Here is a 26,419-nt window from a genome sequence, read left to right as displayed (position 1 = left end):
TTACCTTCCTATTCACTAATCTATTAAACCTTTCTGTTCAGTTTTTAAATTTAATTGTTAAAGTTCTATTTGGTTCTTTTTCAAGTCTGATCATTCTTGTAATCTTTCTCTCTTTATTCATATTTTTAATCTCTTCTTTAAACAGGTTAAATATAACTGTAGTCTATTTGATAATTCTAATATATGATATATCTGTATAAGAATGTTAATTATAGGGCGCCTGGGTGGCTCAGTTGGTTAAGTGACTGCCTTTGGCTCAGATCGTGATCCCAGGGTCCTGGGATCGAGTCCCATATGGGGCTACCCCTGCTCTGTGGGGAGCCTGCTTCTTCCTCTGCCTCTGCCCCTCCCCTCTGCTCATGCTCTCTCTCTGTCAAATAAATAAATAAATACATACATACATACATAAATTCTTAAAAAAAAGAATGTTAATTATAAAACTGGACAGCTACATGCAAAAGAATGAAACTGGACCACTTTCTTACACCATACACAAAAATAAATTCAAAATGGATTAAAGACCTAAATGTGAGACCTGAAACCATAAAACTCCTGCAGAGAGCATGTGCAGTAATTTCTCCAACATCCACCGTAGCAATGTTTTCATAGATATGTCACCTAAGGCAAGGGAAACAAGAGCAAAAATAAACTATTGGGACTACATCAAAATAAAAAGCTTCTGCACAGCAAAGGGAACAATCAACAAAACTAAATGAGAAGTACTGAATGGGAGAAGATATTTGCAAATGACATATCTGATAAAGGGTTAGTGTCCTAAATATATAAAGAACTATAATTCAATGCCAAAAAACCAAATAACCCAATTAGAAAATGGACAGAAGACTTAAACAGACATTTCTCCAAAGAAGACATCCAGATGTCCAACAGACACATGAAAAAATGCTCAACTTGGCTCATCATCAGGGAAATGCAAATCAAAACCACAATGAGGTATCACTTCACACTTGTCAGAATGGCTAAAATAAAAAACACAAGGAACAAGAAGTGTTGGCGAGGATGTGGAGAAAACGGAACTCTTGTGCCCTGCTGGTAGGAAGGCAAACTGGTGCAGCCACTGTGGAAAGCAGTATGGAGGTTCCTCAAAAAGCAAGACTTGAGGTTCCTTAAAAACAAGACTACTATGTGATCCAGTATTCCCACTACTGGGTATTTAACCAAAGAATATGAAAACACTAACTCGAAAAGATATATGAACCCCTATGTTTATTGCACCATTATTTATAATAGTCAAACTATGGAAGCAGCCCAAGTGTCCATCAATAGATGAATGGATAAAGATGATGTGGTACACACACACAAATGAACAAAGGAAAAAGAGATTAAAAAACAGATTGTTAACTATAGAGAACAAACTGATAGTTGTCAGAGGGGAGGTGGGTTGGTGGGGAATGGGTGAAATAGGTGAAGGGGATTAAGAGTACACTTATCACGATGAGCACTGAGTGATGTATAGAATTGTTGAATCACTATATTGTAATATAACACTGTATGTTAGTTATACTGGAATTAAATAAAGAGATAAATAAAAAAGAATGCTAAATACAGCATTATTTATAGTAGCAAAATACAGATCTTCCTTGACTTATGTTGGGGTTTTGTCCCAATAAACCCATTGTAAGTTGAAAATATTATAAGTCGAAATGTATTTAATACATTTAACCTACCCAACATCATAGCTTAGCCTGGCCTATCTTCAACGTGCTTTGAACACTTACATTAGCCTTACAGTTGGGTAAAATCATCTAACACAAAGCCCATTTTATAAGAAAATGTTAAATATCTCATGTAATTTATTTTTTTGTTCATTTAAAAAATTTATTTGAGGGGAGGAGAGGCAGAGGGAGAGAATCTTTCAAACAGACTCACTGCTGAGTGTGGAGCCCGACCCTAAGACCCCTGAGGTCATGACCTGAGTGGAAACCAAGAGTCCACGCTCAACTGAGTCATGCAGGTGCCCCTGAATATCTCATGTAATTTATTGAATACTATATTGAAAGTGAAAAACAGAATGGTTGTAAGTGTATCGGTTGATTACTTTTGTGATCATGAGGCTGACTAGAGGCTGTGGGTCACTCCCGCTGCCCAGAATGATGAAAGAGAGTTGAACCATGTATTGGGTTGGGAAAAGATTAAAATTCAAAATTCAAATGACAGCTTCTACTGAATGTGGATCATTTTTGTACCATTGTAAAGTTGAAAAAATTTTCAAACCATCATAAGTCAGGGACCATCTGACTTACAGTTTATACCATAATTTATTTATGCATTTCCCTATTGTGGACATTGAACTTATTATTAGCTTGTTTTATACACGTCATTGCAATAAACTGAAGGACATTTTTCAGTCAGTATTTGTGTAGACTCATTTGAGGTATTCAACACTGTTGACTCCTTCTTTCTCTTCTTTTGACTTTCCTGGTGGCTTTGTCAGACTTCTGACACAACTTCTGGCCTTCTGTGCAGACTTGTCTTTCTTCCCTACTCCTGTATGTGACTAAGTTCCTGTCCTAAGCCCTCATCCTCCAGCAACTTCACAACTTCTCCTTTGGTGATATAATTTACTTTCTTGGCTTCAACTAAATGCAAATAACTGTTAAATGATTATCTTTAGCCCAAATGCCTCCATCTAAACTCTAGATCTGTGTATTTAGCTACTTACTGAATATTTCCACTTAGATATATTAGTGGTACCTTAAAGTCACATAGCCTCATCTGAACTCATCTGTTTTCCCAAAGCTGCTTATGCAACTTTGTTCATTTTCTCTGTGAATGGCATTATCATCTATGTAGTGGCCTAAACCGTTCACCAGGTATCATTCAAGATGCTTCCTTTCCCTAGCCATCCCATATCGATCTAATCACTCCAGCACTAAGAGTTAACTCCTGAATATCTCTTGAATCCTTCTCCTCCTCTTCATTCCTGCAACCCTATGTTGCTCATTTTCTACTCTTGCCTTTTCTCCTTCATGCTCTTCCTCCCTCTCTCCTTTCTCTTTAAATCTACTCTCCTGCTGCTAGAGTGATTGTTTTAAAATGCAAAACAGATCAGTCAGTTTATTAGTACTTCATTGCCTTCAGAATAAAATCCAGTTTCCCTGGAATGACACTCTAGCCCTTCCTCTATGACTGTGCTCCTGTCCATCTGCCCCTAAGTTTCTGTCCTACTAGAAGAAACTGAGACATTATGTCCTCCAGGAAACCTTCCTGACCAATCCTCTCTATCAACCACATCCGCTACCATAGATTAGGTGCTCCTACCATGTGCCTATATGTATCCATAGCATTTTCTTGTCCACTAAATTGTTAAGCTTCTTAAGACAGGGGCTATTCTTTTTTTTTTTAATTTAAATTCAATTAATTAACTTACAATGTATTGTTTGTTTCAGGGGTACAGGTCTGTGATTCATCAGTTTTATATAATACCCAGTGCTCATTATAATACATACCCTCCCCAGTGTCCATCACCCAGTTACCCCATCCCCTACCCCCCTCCCCTCCAGCAACCCTCAGTTTGTTTCCTATGATTAAGAGTCTCTTATGGTTTTTCTCCCTCTCTGGTTTCATCTTGTTTCATTTTTTCCTCTCTTCCCCTATGCTCCTCTGCTTTGTTTCTTAAATTCGACTTATCAGTGAGATCATATGATAATTGTCTTTCTCTGATTGACTTAGTTCCCTTAGCATAATACCCTCTAGTTCCATCCATGTTGTTGCAAATGGCAAGATTTCATTTTTGATGCCTTGTAATATTCCTCTCTCTCTCTCTCTCTCTCTCTCCCTCCCTCTCTCTCTCTCTCTCTCTCTCTCTCTCTATATATATATATATACATATATATACCTGTATCTCATATTTTCTTTATCCGTTCATCTGTCAATGGACATCTGGGCTCTTCCCATAGTTTGGCTATTATGGACATTGCTGTTATAAACATTGGGGTGCAGGTGCCCCTTTGGATCACTAAATTTTCACTAGATAATTTAGATCATTATCTTTGGGGTAAATACCCAGTAGTACAATTGCTGGGTCACAGCAGGACAGGGGCTATTCTTATTACCCTTTTTGTCGTTATCCCTAGCACAGTGTCCAGTTGCAAGATCAGTGCTCATTAAATTTTTGAATGAATAATCAATATACCTAAAAATTATTAATATACACTAAACTATAATTGTACTATTGTTTTATCTCACAGGATTTTATAAAAGAATTAATTGAACCTGACATAGACAGGCCTTTTAGAGAGGAGGAAGAAGAAAGTATGGAGGATAATTTTAAGATGCAAAAGGAAGAAGAGGAGGTAAGATGATTTAGTATTATATTTTCCTTTCCCTTTATATTTTTAAAGAATATAAAATATATATATATTTTAAAGAATATATATATAAAGAATATATATATAAAGAATATATAACTGAGGTGCCTGGATGGCTCAGTTGGTTAAGCGTCCAACTCTTGATTTTAGCTCAGGTCATGATCTCAGGGTCATGAGATCAAGACCCATGTTGGGCTCCACGCTCAGCGCAATCTGCTTGAGATTCTCTTCTCTTTCCTTCTCCCTCTGCCCCTCCCCTTGCTCGCATTCTCTAAATAAATAAATAAATACAATCTTTTTTAAAAAAAGAATATATATAGGTACTATTGAAAATAGAAATAGGTCATCTGGAATAAACACCCCAGCTCCCTTCCTTTCTTCATATAGATTTAACCATACCCGAGACACCCTTGTCTCTATTTTCCAAGGTGGGGGTGTCCTTTTCCTTTTCAAAATCTAGTCACTTCCCATCAGCCTCATTCACACCTGTACTCCTATTACCTACACAATCTACCTCTCATCCTGATGCTGTTTCTTTGTCCTTTCATTACCAGATTTTTCAAATAGTAATTTGAACTCTATGTATTTACTTTTTCTTCTTTTTCTTTTTTTAAGTAGATTCCAACATGGGGCTCGAACTCATGACTCTGAGATGAAGACCTGAGCTGAGATCAAGAGTCAGATGCTCAGCTGTCTGAGCCACCCAGGCGCCCCTGTGTCCACTTCTTCAGTTCCCATTCTGGACTGCCTTTCCCCCTTCTCCCAGACCCATCTCCACACCTCCTTTTTCCTTACCTTGTCTGTATGCCGGCGGGGCATTCGTAGTAATAAAACCCTTCCTGGGGTACTTATAATAATACTAACAATCCTAAAAATACAATGATAACTACCAGTAATTGAGTCCCTACTGTGAGGCACATGTTCTGCATGTGTTACCTCTCGTCTATACCACACAATTTCAAGGTAAAAATTATTGCCCCATTTTACAGATAAGAAAACTGAAGCTCAGAAAGGTCGACTTGACTTAACCTAAGTCAGAAAGCTGTAAGTGGTTGAACCAGTGTTCAAACCCAGATTAGTCTGGCATAAGAGCCCTTGCTGATTCCTGGATTGACTACTATTGTCCTTGGCTCTCAGAACTCAGGATCACCTAACACTCTCTAGACTGTCTTAACTTACTTCCCTGATGTTTCTTCTCTGTGAATAGTTTAAATGTTGGCATGATCCCAGGCTGTGACCTAGGTCCTCTAGACCCGCTGTACATACTAGACAGCAGAAGAAAAATGTACAACACCTAAGCTGCTTTTCACCAGCATTTTCTGTTTTATTTTGGTACAGTGCTTGGCATATAGAAGGCACAAAATAAATGGAAAACAGTGTTATTTGGGCACTAAATTCCATCGTACCTCTTAAATGTGTAATGCATTCCCTCTTTTCCTCCTCTTGTGGCCTTAGTTCTGGCCCTTTCCTCTCTATGTTTCAAAGTCTTGTTCGCTCTTCAGATATCACTTTCTCTGTAATAACTTCCCTGAGTGTCTAGGCAGAATTCAGGGCCCTTTTCTGGGTGCACAGAGCTTTTGGAACATACCTCTTTGCCAACATCAATCATACATACTGTAATTATTTTCTGGTCCATCTCTCCTACTGTGCTGTGAATTCCTGGGTCTGGAAGACATCCTCTTTGTTTCTCTCACTGTTGTTTACCCTGGTCTCCACTTCCCCATCCCCACTGATTTCTCACAGTGTTTGCTGTAAGTCTTCGAAAATGCTTGTTGAATGACTAATGTAAATTGAAGATTAAAGCTTCAGACATTGCTCCAGGGAAGTTGCCATGCCTCTGGGTCACACACCAGCTTGCTAACAGGTCCTTTGTGTTTCTGTGCCCTAGAAGCCTTCAACATCCAAGGAGGAGGAAAAACTCATTCGAGTAATTGAAAAAGATGAAAATATTCATTCTAAACCTCTATTTGAAGCAAATATATTCTCTTCCTGGGTATGTATCTGAAACACAAGTAGGAAATTCAAAACCAGAGAAAAAAGCTAAGAAATTTAACATAATGTAGAAATGATATGGATTTAACATAACTTTTAGCTCCAGGAGGGCCAGGAGCTCCTACATAATGCATTTTCAGATTTTTTTTTCTTCCCAGCATCATCTCTGGAAAACTCTTGTTTTTTACCTTAACTTTATAAAAAACATCTCATTCTCTTCTTTAAACCTCATTTTAAAATTAGTATTTCATTGCCTTCCTTAATTTAACAATATCTTAGTAAAAATTTGACCTATTTGTTAAATAAATTCATTCAGCAGACTCTATTGAGAGCTGCGATAAGCATATACCTCTGACCACAAGAATTATTGGAAAATTGGAAACCTTTAGAAACTCAGCAGGAAAACTGATTTAAAATTCTTCCACAGAAAGTTCTAGGACTATGGTAGACTTAAGTCAGTCCTGGATTTCGGTTCTAGATTGATATGCCTCTCTATAAAGGATGTCATGCCTTGACCCCATTAATCCCTTGAAATGGTATATAGCATTTTGCATGTATGTTTATACCGTGCGTTTCCTTGGGGGGGGGGGTGTGTGTGCCAGAAATCCATAGACTTAGTCAAATTTCTCAGCCCCAAAGTTAAGAACCATGTCACTGTTAGAGATCTGATCCCCCTGAGTAGGCAGTGGCGTGTGGAGGGGTGGGAGCCGTAGGGAGGGTAGCGGCGGACCACAGCAGGATGACTGAGGCAGAGGTGTGGCCCAAAGGAGACGCAGATTTCAGGAATGTGTGTCCAGGGAGCTGCAAACTGGAGTGAGAGTAGCGCTGAGAGGGGCTGCAATCACGTTCTCCCCAGGTAACGCCTTTTCAATAAGTTTTTCATATAATATATTGATCTGTCAGTCTTTAAGACTGGATGAGGCAAGGAGGTAAGAGTAAGCAAGGCCGTGAGCCATGTAAGGAAAAGGGAAATAAAGGGTAGCACCGTTTAATCTGCTTAACGGCCCCTAATCCCATCCAAGCCCTTTCCTGCTGTGCCATCCAGGCAAGGAGTCAGGGTCAAACCTCCCCGATGATCCTCAAGCCAGGCAGGAAGCTGGCAGGAAAACAGCCTGTAGCCAGGTGTGTGTGTGCGTGTGAGGGGGAGAGGTGGCTTGTTTTTGATGGTGGCAGCCTCCTGCTCCAGGATGCTGCCTTTCCAGCTGATGTGGTGTGGTAGCACGTGACTAGCTGACGTGAGGACAGTGTGGCCCAGAAACTCTATCTCTGGGCTCTGGAATTTTGCTAATGCTGCTACTCTAGATCACTGATGATCGAACTGTTTACGTTCTCAGTGACCATAAGGTCTGGGGCATGGACCCAAATGGCAGCCGGTATATAGTTACTTGTGACTTCCTGGAGGTTAAGAAGAATCACGTTCATCCTATGGGATGGCAGCTTGAACACTCACAGGCAGAAAGGGATCACCGGGTGCCCAAACAGAAGGGACCTAATTGTGCTAGGCCAGCAGAGACAAAGTTGGTATTTGGGGATATGGGTGCCCAGAGAATGAAGATTCCTTGAACTGGCTTGTGAGGTCAGAGATGTGGGGCAAAGTTGGGGCTGGGGAAGGGCTGTCTTGATTTGGACTGCGCTGCAGGCCAAGAGGAGCGGGGTGTGGGGGGGCCTGAGCTCTGTGCACTTGTCATTCACAGAAGTCCTAGGGCTCTCTGAGGGCACTTTAAGGTTTCAAAACTTTTATTGTAAGTTTTTCTTGTGCTTTTGTTTGCTCATTTTTTTCCCTTTATTTGTTTATTTTTTTGACAGACAGCCTCTGGTCCTAAGGACATAAATACCATTTTGCAGGGATACCAGACCTTTCAGGCAGCGGCACTCTCTCCCGCTGGTCTAAAAACACAACTCCCAGGAGGCAGTACATTTGATTAACACTGGGGAGGGAAAGGAAAAAGGAAGGGCTCGGGAAGCAGAAAGCCTGTGGTGTGCAGGTATAACTTGTCATGTCCCTGGGAACTGAGTTGTGAAACTGGAGAGCTCTAAGAGATAGAGGGGTCCCAGGTTTCTAGCAAGAAATAGCTCCAGACCTCTGAGAAGCTAGGAACCTGAGCATGGAGATTCCAGGTACTCTTACTATCCCTTCCTGCAGGTGACTCCAGGACGGAATTTTTCTGGGGGTTGAGATATGAATGATATCTCAACAGGAGCGGTGGTAAGTCACCACCAGCTTGGGCAGACTAATAGCTTGGCCTCATTCATACCATTGCCTGATGCCTAGTGTCCACCATAATGGGGCTGGATCATCCACTATGCAAAATGCTCCTCAATTAGCTGGGAGTTAGGGCTTTGTGGGAATTCCTGAGGAGTATACTCAAAGCAGGCCCCGTGTACATGACATGGCCTGCTGTGCCTGAAACAGGCACACCCAATTTGGAACTGGGCCCTATTCACTGGTGAACTCAGTGATCCTGTTAAGCTGCACCGACTTTTCCACTGCCCCTCCTGGGAGAAGGCTGCTCTGCCTTCAGCTGTGGCCCAGTTCAATCAGTTCTGGAACCTGGTCGTACAGCACCACTTATGGCCCTCTCCGAATTGCAATCATTCCAACACTGTTCCTGCAGGACAAGCAGCCAGAATTCTGTAACATCTCAGCTGGCTGGAGGAAATAGGGGGTGACTCAACCCACCAGCTCTCTTGGAGGCAATACCAAAAGGGCTCCGAGCTACACTGGCCTCCAAGTGCCGCTGCTTGGCTGCCTGAGCAGTGCTGCTCACAGCTCAGCGACCCCAACAAGCAAGATATTAGAAACAGTCTCGTTCAGGCTCATCTTCACACCAGAGATTCTGGCTGGCTATAAAGAGTGATAAGTGTATGAGGGAGATGGGAGAATTTGCTGGATCACCTGTGAACTGAGGAAGGATGAACAGGGGCCAGACTTGGGGGCATCAGCAGTATTTTTAACATAAGATTAGACTTTCTGCCCTTCCTTCTGTTATTGGGCTGAAGGGGGCCCTTCGACATCTGTGTTTCCCTCTCACTGTACTATGTACGTACACCAGAGCAGCGACTAATTTACCCATTTTATAACAGCAACAGGGAAGGGCTGTTGGAATTAGTGGTTCTAGAAAACACATCCAAAGCTGATGAGGCACTATGTCAGTGCTTGGATCCCAAGGAGCTGGGTCTGGGGCCAGATCCTCCCTGAGATAGACCCAAACTGGAGATACTGTCCAGTTGGAAGCCCATAAGTAGAGTCAAACCTGAGGAAGATCAAAAAGGTCAAAGACAGAATGGGAGTCAGAGACCAAGTGCAAAGCTACAGCAGATTGGCACAAACAAGGAAGGTCCAAGGCCGTTACTGCCAAGGGCCATGAGGCCCACGTTAACTACCACTAGCCCACTGTTGACCAGAAGCCTTACAGGTAACATAAACAGTCATTGAACACACATTCTGTATGTATTATATAATGTATTATATACTGTATTCTTACAATGAAGTAAGCTAGAGGAAAGGAAATGTTATTAAGAAAATCATAAGGAAGAGAAAATACATTTACAGTGGTGGACTGTAAAAAAATCCATGTACAAGTGGACCCGCATAGTTCAGACCCATGTAGTTCCAGGGTCCACTGTATATCTGTTGAACGAATGCGGAGTCTGAAGGCTCACGTGTATACAGAGTACAGTCTTGGTTTACTCTGGTTTCTACCTATCAAGTTGTTTCATACAGCTGTAAACCATGTGTGGAATTCCAGTTCTAGAAGCCTCTCTCTGAAAACCTTTCTTTTGGGCTCAAAGAACAACTAAGTGAGTGGCGTGTGCAGCCTAGGCACAGCCAGGTCCCATGCTGCGGGTCCCGGCTGGACAGTGAGTGCCATTTATTTTCCCTTTAAATTTTTTATTGTTATGTTAATCACCATACATTACTAGTTTTTGATGTAGTGTTCCATGATTCATTGTCTGTGCATAACACCCAGTGCTCCACGCAGAACGTGCCCTCTTCAATACCCATCACCAGGCTAACCCATCCCCCCACCCTCCTCCCCTCTAGAACCCTCAGTTTGTTTTTCAGAGTCCATCGTCCTCATGGTTCGTCTCCCCCTCTGATTTACTCCCCTTCATTCTTCCCCTCCTGCTATCTTCTTCTTTTTTTTTTCTTAACATATATTGCATTATTGGTTTCAGAGGTACAGATCTGTGATTCATCAGTCTTGCACAATTCACAGCACTCACCATAGCACATACCCTCCCCAGTGTCTATCACCCAGCCACCCCATCCCTCCCACCCCCCACCACTCCAGCAACTCTGTTTGTTTCCTGAGATTAAGAATTCCTCATATCAGTGAGGTCATATGATACATGTCTTTCTCTGATTGACTTATTTCACTCAGCATAACGCCCTCCAGTTCCATCCACATAGTTGCAAATGGCAAGATCTCATTCCTTTTGATGGCTGCGTAATATTCCATTGTGTATATATACCACATCTTCTTTATCCATTCATCTGTCGTTGGACATCTTGGCTCAGTGAGTGCCATTTACTTTCCAAATCAGCTACTCAAGAAAAGGGAGCAAAACAGAAAGAGGAGAATAGGTGACTGGGGAAATAAGAAAAGAGTAGAAGAGCGAGAGTAAAAGTGAAAATGTTTAACATAGTCTCTTTTCTCTGGTTTTCCTTTAGAAAAAGCTAGCAGAGTGCAATGGGATGTGTGGTTGAGAACGAAGAGGCCTCGATGAGGGTTTTGCTTTAACCCACTAGATCCTTCCTTCTGTGAGGATGGCAGGCTGCCTACCCTCTTTAAGCTCCCTTTCCATCGGCGCCTGGGTGGCTCAGTTGGTTAAGCTCCCTTTCCATCTATAATGTAGGGCTTACGTTTGACATTCCTCAGGTTGGGAAGCATGGATAGATGAGATTTTAAACACAGTTCTGGGCAAAAAGGGGGTGAAGGGGAGTGGGAGGTTCAGGCTTCCAGTGACCAGAATGAATAAATCATGGGGATGAAACGCTGGGCATAGGGAATATAGCCAGTGACATGTAATAGTGCTTATGGTGACAGGTGGTAGCCACACTTGTGGTGAGCATAGTGTAATGTTGAGATTTGTCCAGTCAGCATGCTGTACACCTGAAAGTAATGTAACATTGTGTGTCAACAATACTTTAATTTAAAAAAAGGTGCACAGTTCTGGGAAAATGGTATATTTATTTTTAACTATGCTTATAATTTTGGTTTTCTAAATACCTTCTTTTACCTTCCTCTTAACTTTTTTCCTAGAATGTATTTAGAGTCAAAATAAATGAGAGTTGTTTTTTCTTCATATTTTCACTGCCTTGATATTTATGAAGTTCCCTAAGGAACTAAAAGATCTCACTGGATTTTGCAATGTTAAGAGCTTAGTGAAGTAAATTATTAAGAAAAATATAGTCAATCTCTTTGATCATTAACTTGATTTATTACAGGAACATGTTTACCATTCTCTTTATTTTTAAACCTTTTCTTCCTTGTTCCTTTTCATTGATATTGTTTTCCCTGCTTTTTTACAATTCTAATCAAATCTTATCCACCCGTAGCAGGAATAATTCGGAAGCTGGAATGCTATGTGGCCACAGGTAGTCCCTATTCTTTTTTGGTGTTAAGATTGTGCTTAATCATCTACTTTATAAATATGGATAGTAGAAAAAAATATTCTGGAAGGTTTGGTCCAGAACATCCTAAAGAAGTAGAGTATTAACTGTTGGGACTCTCAGTTCATTCATAACGCATATTTCCTTTGTCAGAGAGAATCAGCGAATCAAGGTACATTGGCCGCAAAGTATCGTGAAGCAATGGCTATAATTGAACGCACACAGGAGAAGTTATTGTGAGTATGAGGCACCACAATGGTAATTACAAAGATTGCTGGCCAGGAGGTGTGGCTGGAAAATCCATGCTTCTCGGCTTACCTTTGTTTCTTCTGCTTCTTTTATCCTTATTAGTGGGATGGGTATCTCCAAGTCTTCTGCTGGAGGCAATGAATTCTACTGCTTGCATAGGAACATCCATCCTCACCCACAGTGGAGATGGAGGAAGTGAAAGTGTGTGTATGTGGGGAATAGGGTGTTAGGAGTGATCTATCCAGTATGTTTCTAAGAGATGAGCTAGAGACGTAAATGGAACCAGGAGAAACTACTCTGTTCAAGAAAGAATGCTTCATACGCTGAAGAGTAGGAAGGACGGTATAGTTAAGATGGTTGAGAATGCCAAGAGAAGGGCAGAGCCATGTAGACGTAGAACAGGTCCTCTAGGAAGTAAGAAGCACATTTCAAACTAGCTTTCTTGATTGTAAGATCTGGTTTTAGAGGTCCTGGGCAAAGAAGGGAAACTACTGGACTTAGTTTGTTGGATCACATCAATGAAGAGAAGCCAAAATTAGCTCCTGAAAAGGGGTTCCTTGCCTATTGATGGAGAATTCCAAATACCCAAAGATCAGATTCCACCCAGAGCTGATAAATACATTGCATTCTTAAATCACAGCATGACAGCCACGCTGACATTACCATCCAAAGTAGCATCCCGGACCCTGACATTACCATCCAAAGTAGCATCCCGGACCCCAGTTCTCACCTAAGGATTGATGCTGCTGCCTCCCTTATTTGTACCTTTCAGATGCAGTTAGCTAATTCTACTGCTTCTTCTAGACAATAAGTTTCTATATTTGAAAGATAACTTTTTCAAACCTTTCCATTTTGTTGTGTTTCTCTGGACTCTGTCCCCATCAGAGAGGTTGAAAGCAGAGCCAGACAAGCAGAGGAGAAGTTTGAGGATGTAAATGAGAAACTTCATTATACCCTTATAAGAAATAAAGAACTGGAGAGAGAATTAGAGGCTATTTTGATGAGGTCTAGAGAGAAGGAGTTTGAAGGAAGAGAAGAAGAAGAAAATGAAGGGGAAAGAGAAGATGGAGAAGATGAAGGAGATGACAATAACGAAGAAATCAGACCAGTAGAACATTCCCCAAAATCTGTAAAGAAAGGTGAGGCTTGCTTTCTCATTTTGCTTTATTTAGGTTATATTTATGAAACAAAACATGTTTGGGTCACAAATATCTTAGAAGAATATTAATATCTTTATACTGATTTACTGGTTCATATTTTTCATAGGAAATACATTTAACTGTATAACTACTGTATAACTATCTTATTCAGACAACTCACAAAAAGAAAACCAAGTGACTAACAATTGTAGACTAAGAAACTAACATAAAGTACAAGTTTTGCTTCTAAAACTGGCAAAGATTTTTTTATTATTATGCTTTTGTATTGTATAAGTGTCTTCCTTTTTTAAAAATTTTTTAATTGTTATATTAATCACCATATATTACGTCATTAGTTTTTTTTATTTTTTATTATGTTAATCACCATATATTACATCATTAGTTTTTGATGTAGTGTTCCATGATTCATTGTTTGTGCATAACACCCAGTGCTCCATGCAGAATGTGCCCTCTTGAATACCCATCACCAGGCTAACCCATCCCCCTACCCTCCTCCCCTCTAGAACCCTCAGTTTGTTTTTCAGAGTCCATCGTCTCTCATGGTTCGTCTCCCCCTCTGACTTACTCCCCTTCATTCTTCCCCTCCTGCTATCTTCTTCTTTTTCTTTTTTCTTAACATATGTTACATTATTTGTTGCAGAAGTACAGATCTGTGATTCAACAGTCTTGCACAATTCACAGCACTCACCATAGCACATACCCTCCCCAATGTCTATCACCCAGCCACCCCATCCCTCCCACTCCCCACCACTCCAGCAACACTCAGTTTGTTTCCTGAGATTAAGAATTCCTCATATCAGTGAGGTCATATGATACATGTCTTTCTCTGATTGACTTATTTCACTCAGCGTAACACCCTTCAGTTCCATCTACGTCATTGCAAATGGAAGATCTCATTCCTTTTGATGGCTGCATAATATTCCATTGTGTATATATACCACATTTTCTTTATCCATTCATCTGTCGATGGACGTCTTGGCTCTTTCCACAGTTTGGCTATTGTGGACATTGCTGCTATAAACATTGGGGTGCACGTACCCCTTCGGATCCCTACATTTGTATCTTTGGGGTAAATACCCAGGAGTGCAATTGCTGGATCGTATGGTAGCTCTATTTTCAACTGTTTGAGGAACCTCCATACTGTTTTCAAGAGGGGTTGCACCAGCTTGCATTCCCACCAACAGTGTAGGAGGGTTCCCCTTTCTCCACATCCCCGCCAACATCTGTCGTTTCCTGACTTGTTAATTTTAGCCATTCTGACTGGTGTGAGGTGGTATCTCATTGAGGTTTTGATTTGGATTTTCCTGATGCCGAGCGACGTTGAGCACTTTTTCATGTGTCTGTTGGCCATTTGGATGTCTTCTTTGGAAAAATGTCTGTTCATGTCTTCTGCCCATTTCTTGATTGGATTATTTGTTCTTTGGGTGTTGAGTTTGATAAGTTCTTTATAGATTTTGGATACTAGCCCTTTATCTGATATGTCATTTGCAAATATTTTCTCACATTCTGTCGGTTGTCTTTTGGTTTTGTGGACTGTTTCTTTTGCTGTGCAAAAGCTTTTTATCTTGATGAAATCCCAGTAGTTCATTTTTGCCCTTGCTTCCCTTGCCTTTGGCAATATTTCTAGGAAGAAGTTGCTGCGGCTGAGGTCGAAGAGGTTGCTGCCTGTGTTCTCCTTTAGGATTTTGATGGACTCCTGTCTCACGTTTAGGTCTTTCAACCATTTGGAGTCTATTTTTGTGTGTGGTGTAAGGAAACGGTCCAGTTTCATTCTTCTGCATGTGGCTGTCCAATTTTCCCAACACCATTTGTTGAAGAGACTGTCTTTTTTCCATTGGACATTCTTTCCTGCTTTGTCAAAGATAAGTTGACCATAGAGTTGAGGGTCCATTTCTGGGCTCTCGATTCTGTTCCATTTATCTATGTGTCTGTTTTTGTGCCAGTACCATACTGTCTTGATGATGACAGCTTTGTAATAGAGCTGGAAGTCCGGAATTGTGATGCCACCAGCTTTGCTTTTCTTTTTCAATATTCCTCTGGCTATTCGGGGTCTCTTCTGGTTCCATACAAATTTTAGGATTATTTGTTCCATTTCTTTGAAAAAAGTGGATGGTATTTTGATGGGGATTGCATTGAATGTGTAGATTGCTCTAGGTAGCATTGACATCTTCACAATGTTTGTTCTCCCAATCCATAAGCATGGAACGTTTTTCCATTTCTTTGTGTCTTCTTCAATTTCTTTCATGAGTATTTTATAGTTTTCTGAGTACAGATCCTTTGCCTCTTTGGTTAAATTTATTCCTAGGTATCTTATGGTTTTGGGTGCAATTGTAAATGGGATTGACTCCTTGATTTGTCTCTCTTCTGTCTTGTTGTTGGTGTATAGGAATGCCAGTGATTTCTGTGCATTGATTTTATATCCTGCTACTTTACTGAATTCCTGTATGAGTTCTAGCAGTTTTGGGGTGGAGTCTTTTGGGTTTTCCACATACAGTATCATATCATCTGCAAAGAGTGAGAGTTTGACTTCCTCTTTGCCGATTTGGATGCCTTTGATTTCTTTTTGTTGTCTGATTGCTGTGGCTAGGACTTCTAATACTATGTTGAATAGCAGTGGTGATAGTGGACATCCCTGCCGCGTTCCTGACCTTAGGGGAGAAGCTCTCAGCTTTTCCCCATTGAGAATGATATTCTCTGTAGGTTTTTCATAGATGGCTTTTATGATATTGAGGTATGTACCCTCTATCCCTATAGTCTGAAGAGTTTTGATCAAGAAAGGATGCTGTACTTTGTCAGATGCTTTTTCTGCATCTATTGAGAGGATCATATGATTCTTGTTCTTTCTTTTGTTAATGTATTGTATCACGTTGATTGATTTGCGGTTGTTGAACCATCCTTGCAGCCCAGGGATAAATCCCACTTGGTCGTGGTGAATAATCCTTTTAATGTACTGTTGGATCCTATTGGCTAGTATTTTGGTGAGAATTTTTGCATCCATGTTCATCAAGGATATTGGTCTGTAATTCTCCTTTTTGATGGGGTCTTTGGTTTTGGGATCAAGGTAATGCTGGTCTCATAAAATGAGTTTGGAAGTTTTCCTTCCATTTGTATTTTTTGGAACAGTTTCAGGAGAATAGGTATTAATTCTTCTTGAAATGTCTGATAGAATTCCCCTGGGAAGCCATCTGGCCCTGGGCTTTTGTTTCTTGGGAGATTTTTGATGACTGCTTCAATTTCCTTAGTGGCTATAGGTCTGTTCAGGTTTTCTATTTCTTGCTGGTTCAGTTTTGGTAGTTGATACATCTCTAGGAATGCACCCATTTCTTCCAGGTTATCTAATTTGCTGGCATAGAGTTGCCCATAATATGTTCTTATAATTGTTTGTATTTCTTTGGTGTTGGTGTGATCTTTCCTCTTTCATTCATGATTTTGTTGATTTGGGTCATTTCTCTTTTCTTTTTGATAAGTCTGACCAGGGGTTTATCAATCTTGTTAATTCTTTCAAAGAACCAGCTCCTAGTTTCGTTGATCTGTTCTACTGTTCTTTTGGTTTCTAGTTCATTGATTTCTGCTCTGATCTTTATGATTTCTCTTCTCCTGCTGGGTTTAGGCTTTATTTGCTGTTCTTTCTCCAGCTCCTTTAGGTGTAGGGTTAGGTTGTGTATTTGAGACCTTTCTTGTTTCTTGAGAAAGGCTTGTATTGCTATATACTTTCCTCTCAGGACTGCCTTTGCTGTATCCCAAAGATTTTGAACAGTTGTGTTTTCATTTTCATTGGTTTCCATGAATTTTTTTAATTCTTCTTTAATTTCCTGGTTGACCCATTCATTCTTTAGTAGGTTGCTCTTTAGCCTCCATGTATTTGAGTTCCTTCCGATTTTCCTCTTGTGATTGAGTTCTAGTTTCAAAGCATTGTGGTCTGAAAATATGCAGGGAATGATCCCAATCTTTTGGTATCGGTTGAGACCTGATTTGTGACCTAGGATGTGATTAATTCTGGAGAATGTTCCATGGGCACTAGAGAAGAATGTGTATTCCGTTGCTTTGGGATGGAATATTCTGAATATGTCTGTGAAGTCCCATTTGGTCCAGTGTGTCATTTCAAGTCTTTATTTCCTTGTTGATCTTTTGCTTAGATGATCTGTCCATTTGAGTGAGGGGTGTGTTAAAGTCCCCCACTATTATTGTATTGTTGTCAATGTGTTTCTTTGCTTTTGTTATTAATTGCCTTATATAATTGGCTGCTCCCATGTTCGGGGCATAGATATTTACAATTGTTAGATCTTCTTGTTGGATAGACCCTTTAAGTAGGATAGAGTGTCCTTCTTCATCTCTTATTACAGTCTTTGTTTTAAAATCTAATTTGTCTGATAGAAGGATTGCCACCCCAGCTTTCTTTTGGTGTCCATTAGCATGGTAAATGGTTTTCCACCCCCTCACTTTCAATGTGGGGGTGTCTTTGGGTCTAAAATGAGTCTCTTGCAGACAGCATATTGATGGGTCTTGTTTTTTAATCCAATCTAATAGCCTGTGTCTTTTGATTGGGGCATTTAGCCCATTTACATTCAGGGTAACTATTGAAAGGTATGAATTTAATGCCATTGTATTGCCTGTAAGGTGACTGTTACTGTATATTGTCTGTGTTCCTTTCTGATCTATGCTGCTTTTAGGCTCTCTCTTTGCTTAGAGGACCCCTTTCAATATCTCTTGGAGGGCTGGTTTCGTGTTTGCAAATTCCTTTAGTTTTTGTTTGTCCTGGAAGCTTTTTATCTCTCCTTCTATTTTCAATGACAGCCTAGGTGGATATAGTATTCTTGGCTGCATATTTTTCTCGTTTAGTGCTCTGAAGATATCATGCCAGTCCTTTCTGGCCTGCCAGGTCTGTGGATAGGTCTGTTGCCAATCTAATATTTCTACCATTGTAGGTTACATATCTCTTCTCCCGAGCTGCTTTCAGGATTTTCTCTTTGTCTCTGAGACTCATAAGTTTTACTATTAGATGTCAGGGTGTTGACCTATTATTATTGATTTTGAGAGGGGTTCTCTGTGCCTCCTGGATTTTGATGCCTGTTTCCTTCCCCACATTAGGGAAGTTCTCTCCTATTATTTGCTCCAATATACCTTCTGCCCCTCTCTCTCTCTCTTCTTCTTCTGGGATCCCAATTATTCTAATGTTTCATCTTATCGTATCACTTATCTTTCGAATTCTGCCCTCGTGATCCTGTAGTTGTTTATCTCTCTTTATTTTCCATCATTTGGTCTTCTATATTGCTGATTCTCTCTTCTGCCTCATTTATCCTAGCAGTTAGTGCCCCCATTTTTGATTGCACCTCATCAATAGCCTTTTTGATTTCGACTTGGTTAGATTTTAGTTCTTTTATTTCTCCAGAAAGGGTTTCTCTAATAACTTCCATGCTTTTTTCAAGCCCAGCTAGTATCTTTAAAGTCATGATTCTGAACTCTAGGTCTGACATCGTACTAATGTCTGTATTGAGTAGGTCCCTGGCTGACGGTACTACCTCTTGTTCTTTTTGCTGAGGTGATTTTTTTCGTCTTGTCATTTTGTCCAGAGGAGAATAGATGAATGAGAGAACAAAATGCTAACAGGTTAACAACGTCCCCAGCAAATATACTGTATACAAATCAGAAAAGACCTGAAACCAGGGGAAAAGAAAGGGAAAGAAAGAAAAAAGAAAGAGAAAAAAAAAAAAGAAAAAAAAAGATAAAAACAAAAACAGAACAATACAAAAAAAGCAGAATATGATCAAATATGATTAGGCTAGTGCATAGATCAGTGTAAAACTGGCAAAGATTTTTAAAAATGAAAGAATATAGTGCTGGTCACAAGGGGCAAACTCGTTTGTTTTACAGATAATACTTGTGGGTGGACAGACATGTAACTTTTTCAGAAAATAATTTGAGAGTATGTATAGATATCCCTTAAATACATGCATATACTTTGACCTAATAATTTTATTCTTGAGGATCTAGGCCAAGGAAATAATCCTAAATACAGAAAAAAAGATTAATGCACAAAGATGTTCAATGTATCACTGTATATAATAGAGGCAACCTACCTCTCCAATCATGGAAGAAAAGTTAAATTATGTTATACTAATATACTTGAATAGTATACCACTATTAAAATGGTTTATAATGACATGGAAGTTTTTTAAAAAGATTTTATCTATTTGAGAGAGAGAGCATGAGTGGGGTGACGGGCAGATGGAGAAGCAGACTCCCTGCTGAGCAGGGAGCCTGATGCGGGGCTCAATCCCAGAACTCTGGGATCATGACCTGAGCTGAAGGCAGACGATTAACCAACTGACCTACACAGGTGCCCCGGGAAATTCTTTTTTAAAATTTATTTTAGAGAGAGAGAGAGAGAAGTGAGAATGAGCAGGGGGAGGGGCAGAGGGAGAGAGAAACCCAAGCAAACTCCACGCTGGGTGCAGAGCCTGATGCAGGGCTTGATCTCATGACCCTGAGGTCACGACTTGAGCCCTGAGCCGAAACCAAAAGTCAGATGCTTAACTGACTGCGCCACCCAGGTGTCCTGGAAATTCTTATGTTTGAATATCAAATGCAAGAAAACACACGTTTATAAAGCTAGAAAAAAGACCAAGAAGGAAATTGTATCCAAATATTGATAGACATTGTCTCTGGTTGATGGAGGTTTGTGGTGAATTTTGACTTTGGTTTTTGGTACTTGTTTGATTTTCTATGATGAAAATAATCATTATTTCATTATTCTACAGGAAAAGGAATTTAACTCTTTATTTTCTTATCTCTAATTAGTGCAATAACCTGCCCTCAGGCAGTTCTCAGTAAACCCCAGGATTGGAGGCTAGTTTTTGATTTTTGCTCTCACCTTCACCCTTTGGTGTGTTCGAGGACAATTCCTGGTGCAAGGGATAGGATAGGGAGGATCGTGACTTCTGTCTCTTTCTCATCCCTATTTTCACCTATGCCCCCAGCCAAAGCGGTTGGTTAGCCAGTGTCCCACAGTCTCCCACCCAGGTACATTGTGTTTGTACTGTCACCAGACTGAGCTCATTTTCTCTCCTCCTGTTACCTCTCAACTGGTAAGACGCTAATTATTCCAAGTGTGACAATCCTTTAGCTTTAGGTTTGAATATATGGGAGATAGTTTTTGTGGATTAAAACATTTTCATCTTACACTGTAATTTTATCCTGATGGTTTGAAAACTAGACTTTTTCCAGATTACAGAAAAATAAATATGCAAACCATGCAAAAGACCTGCATGTTAAACTGGAGAGGTTAGCTCAGTATGGAATGAGTGATGTTATTTTCTTCCATTTCCATAAAGATCTTGGGGATGAGGTTAAATCCAGAATGAAAAGTATTAATAATTTTAAGTAGAGGATAACTGTATACAGTTAGTCCCCAATCTATATATACAATTGCCTACACAAACATAGCCACCCTTTGCCCTCCTTCCAAATACTCCCTCAGAGTCATTCCCGGGGGCTCACAGGTGGAGGAGGAGAGGCTCTGCAAAGCTTAGGGGAATCGGCTCCTAAGCCAAGCCCTTCACATGCCATGTAGGAGACCTGAACGTTTTCCCCAGAAAGATCTATAAGTTGGACATTCCTTAGGGTTTGCAGGCAGCTCCTTTGAAAAATGCAGACCCTCCAGAGCAATATGAGATTCCTATGGCATATGCAGCATCATATTTGTGTGACTTAGAGCATGAGATCACGTTTCCCTCTAGAGTTGTGCAGTGAAGAATGGACAGTTATATATGGTAAAGGAGGGAGGCTTGTGGATGTAGGACAGGGGGAAGATCTGGACGGAGCAGAAGACATATTTATTTTTGTTTTTGTGTCAGTCTTTTTAATAATTAGCAAATCATTGTGCTCTGAGCTGTGAATGAAGACAGGAATTGAGAGGGAAGTTTATGAAGATGAATAGTGGCTTAGGCTCTAATCTCAGTGAAGCCTACAGTTAGGAGCTAGGACCCGGGAGAGACACTAAGAGCAAGACAAGGGCATGAACAAGATGACCAAGTGTGGGATGGAGGTGGCAGCAGCCAGTCAGAAGGATTCAAAGTGAGAAGCTTGGTGTCATGGAGCAGCCAAGGAGAGCCGGCTTGATGGCGAGAGGCCTCCTGCCTCCATCCTGAGGGCTGGGCCTGAATTGGGTCTGTGCACAGGAGACAGAACAGGAGTGCAGGAATGGGTGTGGGAGGACTTTGGATACTAGCTCTATTTGAATTGTTTTGTTTCCGCCAAGCTTGGGATATGTATAGGAAGGAAGGCGGAAATGTTCTTTCTGTTTCTCTATTCTCCTTGATCATATAGTCCTCTTTTCCAGGACCCAGAACTCAGGTAACTAACTGATTACACTTTAACTTTGGGAAAATGCATTCTGAATCCCAGTAACCAACTTAGAGTCAAATTTTGGGCATACTGCCTGTTTGTAGCTTGGGAGTTAGGCAGAATGGAATTTTTTTTTTTTAAAGATTTTATTTATTTGAGAGAGAGAGAATGAGAGAGAGAGAGAGAGAGAGAGCACAAGGGGGGGGAGGGTCAGAGGGAGAAGCAGACTCCCTGCTGAGCAGGGAGCCCGATGTGGGACTTGATCCCGGGACTCCAGGATCATGACCTGAGCCGACAGCAGTTGCTTAACGAACTGAGCCACCCAGGCGCCCCAGAATGGAATTTTTAAAAAGCTTTGTAAAGTTAAAAGTCCTTAGTAAATATTAGATATTGTTACTACAATACTCTGATTTTTTTTTTTTTTTTTTGACTTTTCAGAGGTACAGTGCAAGGAAGGTCCTCTCAACGCTAAACCCAGACCCCGGACTAAATCCAAGACCAAGTCCAAGTAGCATCCTTAGGGTGCTGGGCTTCAGCTGGGCTCCCCTCACTGATCTCTGTGTGCTACTTAGCTGTAGCTCAACTGTAGAGACTCCCTGTGCAACAGCTACTAGAAAAGTCATGACATACAACCCAAGAACATTTTCTTTTTAAAAGTCACAGTGAAAGCTGTAGGGAATAAGTGCATTAGTTCATCTCCCAGATTAAAAAAAGCTTGTGCCAAAGTTTGCTGGCCTCTTCAAATGATTTCCTAATAGAGGTCTGTGAAAAGTGTCAGTTCTTGTCAAGCAAATAATGCTTTTTGAAGATTCTGAACTCTGCAGAGAAGAGTGGCAAAATACAAAGCATTTTTTTTTTTTCAATTTAAAAGAGAGGAGCCTGATAATGCTCTTGGGTTTTGGCAGCATTTTCAGATTTCTTATGATTTCAGGCATTTTTATGATTTATTTGATTTTCACAATAACTCTACAAAATAGGTGGGGGAGATGCTGTTATTATCCCATTTCTCAGAAGATTAAACTGAGGCCCCCCCAAATGGTTATAAGACTCCCCAAGGTCACAGAACTGATGGGTGTCAGAGCCCCCTGCTTACTGGACCTGTGTCTGGATGTTTGACAGTGGTGATGGGCCACCAGGCCACTGCTCAGATGGTTTCCTTCACAGGGAAAGGATGGAAGATTGTACTGAAATTTAGGAATGCTGCTGAAGATTCACCCAGAATCACCATTTTTCGCTTTGATAGCCTCACTTGTCTGCTCTGTTCATGACCCCATATCCACTGAGGCACTAGAGATGGACTAACCTGCAAAAATAAGTTGCGAGTGACAAATGGACATTTGGGGCAAGCACTTGGCAAGGACCCCCTCCTACCTTACTGCTCCCGGCACACTTGCATTTGCTCTGATCTCTGGCTCCAAATACCTATGCACCTGCTTTGGCTCACATATTTGCTGTTCCTTTGGATTTATCTCTGAATTTTAGACCCTTGCCTGTTCCCTAAGCCTCAGAAACCCTGTGACTCAGAGTCCCCAGTCTTTTTTTAGCCCAGTCCCTGGCCAGGCCTGCCTCTGCCATCATCAAAGTAGGTATAGGATGGGTTTCAAAAATGCTTAGGGTCTGTCCACCTGAGCCCACTGGATGACTCTTGAAGTCTGAGCAAAGAAACCTGACTTCAGACAGTCGGCTGTGCTCGTGGCCTAGCTGACAGCCAGAGCCGCCGCTCTTGGCCCCCGCTTACAGTTCTCGCTTGCTGGGGCATAGCCAGCCCTACCCTTTCCCAAAGAGATTCTTAGGTGATCCTAGAAAATTTGGAGGCTTTTTGGTGGGATTTCCGAATGCTGATGCTGCTGCTGCTTCTTTTTTTTTTTTTTTTAAGATTTTATTTATTTGTCAGAGAGAGCACAAGCAGGGGGAGCGGCAGGCTCCCCACAGAGCAGGGAGCCTGATCGGGACTCGATCCCAGGACCCTGGGATCATGACCTGAGCCGAAGGCAGACACTTAACCAACTGAGCCACCCAGGTGCCCCTCCGAATACTTCTTAATTGATTTCCCACTTTGCAGGAATGAGTGGTCATTTCCATACAAATCAGCCCCTCTCCCTGAACATGAGAACCTTGCCCCTCAGAACGTGGCAGCTCCATCGGGTGGACAGCTCAGTCTCTAAAGGCCAGAGTTAAGCCTGCTGCCACTACAATTAGGATGAGATGTTTGGCACCTAGTTAGGTGGTTTGGTTGTGAGCCAGAGAAACCCACTCTTGCAAACACACATAGAAGGCTAATTTATTGAAAGTGTGTCGGGGAGCTCAGGGGGTTGAAGGGGAAGTCTTTTTTTTTTTTTTTTTTTTGAGAGAGAAAGAAAGAGCATAAGCAGGGGGAGCGGCAGGCAGAGAGGGAAAGGGAGAAGCAGACTCCCTGCTGAGTGAGGAGCCTGACATAGGGCTCAATCCCAGGATGCTGGGATCATGACCTGAGCCAAAGGCAGATGCTTAACCAACTGAGTCACCCAGGCGCCACTGAAGGGAAGTCTTAAAGAGCCAGGCTAGGAACAGATGGGACCAGATAGTTTTAGATTTCAGGAGCAAGAATTGCTCCACCGTCTCCCCTAGTTGTTACCACCAAATGAACTCCAATCTTTTCTTCTGTCTTTAGATTTTTTTGCTAAAGTTTTAAAGTCCTGAGAGAAGGAAGGGCTGCCCTAGGGTCACAAACCACCCCATGGATATACCAGTGATGGTGAGAGGGTGTCAGGGATCTCTAGCTGCCTTCGAGGGAAGGAAGGACACCTCGCTCTACTATTCCACCAAACCAGAACACAGTGTGGGCAAAGGAAATGCCCAGAAGAAAATAAGGGTGGTGGTAGGAGGGCATAACAGATGTTAGGTGGTTTTAAAAGGAGGGATGCTACAGGAAAGGTGTCTGCACTGGTGCTCCCTGAAAGTTAGCCCAGGCAGCTCTGCTTTCCCAAGCAGCTGATTCATGGGAAGTTTGAGATAGTCCTCGAGACCTTGCCATGCTTTCCCCAGTGACCCTGCGGTAGGCTCCCAAGCCGAGTGGAGGGAGTGGTGCTTGCTGCACATGCCTGGTGGCTGGGCTGCCAGGGGAAGCTGTCCTGCTTGTGCGAAGTGAGACCAGCCGCTCTGCTCAGATGTGCAAAGGCGGACCTCTGGAAGAGCTGTGCACCTTTAAAACAAATGCTTGAAATACTGGGGTGGGATTCTAACACAAGAGACCCCATGTGCCAGTTCTTAACCTGGTCCTGTCCAAGAACAACCACCCTGGGCGCAGGAGCTGCTGGCCACCAGGGCAACCTTTGAAGCATGGGGGTAAGCTGTGTAGGGGGCCAGGCTTCTATTTGGATACAGCTAGATCGCTGCCATTTAGAGGTACTGGGGTAAAATCAGAAAAACAGTAGTAGTCATTTCCTGAGGATTTACTTTGAGTAAGCACTGTACTAAGCACTTCATATGTTATCTCATGTAATCACAACAACTCTGTCATGTGGGTTATACTTTTATCCCCATTCCTGTCAGGCTAGGTAGCATGTTTAAGGTTTCACATCTAGTGAGTGCTGGAGTGAGTGACGTCTAGGGGCTGAACCCACGCTTGCAGTTACAGGGCTGTATTGCCTCTCCAAGTCAGAAAAAGCTGGATGTGCAGTTGATGACCCCTCTTTTTAAAGCATTTGATTTCTGTATCCTCTGCTTACTGCTCAGCTCAACCACTGAGCAAATGCACTGACACACAAGCCAAAATTCTAGAGACATCAGAACCCTCATAGACTGCTCTATTAATATTAAATTTCCAGAGAAAAACTTCCCTAGTACACATCTTAGTTTTGGATTATACTGTCCAACTTGTCCTCCACACATCATTTCAAGATCAGTAACCAGCTAGAAGGCAGCACCTGGGTGTCAAGAGGAGACTTCTGGTACTGGGAACTTGCAGACAGCACCATCAGCTCACCTTGCTAGTCTCAACAGAGTTTCCCTTGACCATTCACAGTTTCATACAACTTAGTCCCGATATTTCCCACCCACCAAGCACTCCCATCCCAACGGTCAGTTAATAGTTGAAGATATCACAGGCTGCTTGAGCCGAGCTGGAAGGTGCCCTCTGGCAAGCTAATGAGAAATTTAAATGTTGACTGAACCAGACAGCAGAGACCAACGAATGGGTGATACCATACACTCCCCAGACCTGTAGGTAAATCTGCCTTTGACAAAAGGAGCCATGCTACAAGGAATTCTTAAGGGTCTTAAAAGCCATTATTATTACCTTATTGCCCTGGCATTCACTCCTAATTGTTCTGTTCCTGGCTCTGGCTAGGCCTGAATCAGCATGACCCTACTTCCTCCTTTATTATTTTTGCCAACATCTGCCAACCTGAGATCAGGAGCCATCTATATGGGGTGAAGAGTGACCAACGACCCCTGATGCCATTTTAACTCCAATAACCAATACCTTGGGATGGGTGTGGGCCAATACAGTGGTCATGAGTAATACTTCCCACTTCAGGGATGCTCTAATCGGTCCTTTAAATGGGCTGGATCATCAATGACCATGCCCTGGCTGGTCCACAAAAGCACACTGCAAACCCTAATCTGTTAGATATTCTAGGAAATCACCCAGGAATTTTCCCCAACTCTCATCCTATTACTGCCTCCTCAGTGTTTGCTTTCCTCTCTCTGGTACCCTACTTTTAGCAGATTTTGGTACCTGCTTTTGGCTT

At 41.6% G+C, this 26,419-nt stretch overlaps 1 protein-coding gene across 6 annotated transcripts in view; it reads left to right on the top strand.

The window, feature by feature from the left end:
• AXDND1 (axonemal dynein light chain domain containing 1) overlaps positions 1–23,263 on the top strand; it is a 103,370-nt gene extending 80,107 nt beyond the window's left edge. For all 6 annotated transcript variants that reach the window (XM_027610215.2, XM_027610214.2, XM_027610213.2 and 3 more), the window contains 5 exons: positions 4,209–4,313; positions 6,217–6,321; positions 12,091–12,173; positions 13,072–13,325; positions 22,128–23,263. In XM_027610215.2, coding sequence (XP_027466016.1) covers positions 4,209–4,313; positions 6,217–6,321; positions 12,091–12,173; positions 13,072–13,325; positions 22,128–22,201 — 621 coding nt within the window. In that variant the 3' untranslated portion in view covers positions 22,202–23,263. The remainder of the gene's footprint in view (positions 1–4,208; positions 4,314–6,216; positions 6,322–12,090; positions 12,174–13,071; positions 13,326–22,127) is intronic.
• Positions 23,264–26,419: the final 3,156 nt, after the last annotated feature.

The sequence above is a fragment of the Zalophus californianus genome, chromosome 10, assembly GCF_009762305.2.
Source record: "Zalophus californianus isolate mZalCal1 chromosome 10, mZalCal1.pri.v2, whole genome shotgun sequence".
NCBI lineage: Eukaryota > Metazoa > Chordata > Mammalia > Carnivora > Otariidae > Zalophus > Zalophus californianus.
The sequence above is the reverse complement of the archived record's forward strand: the minus strand, read 5'-3'. Positions and strand labels throughout refer to the sequence as shown.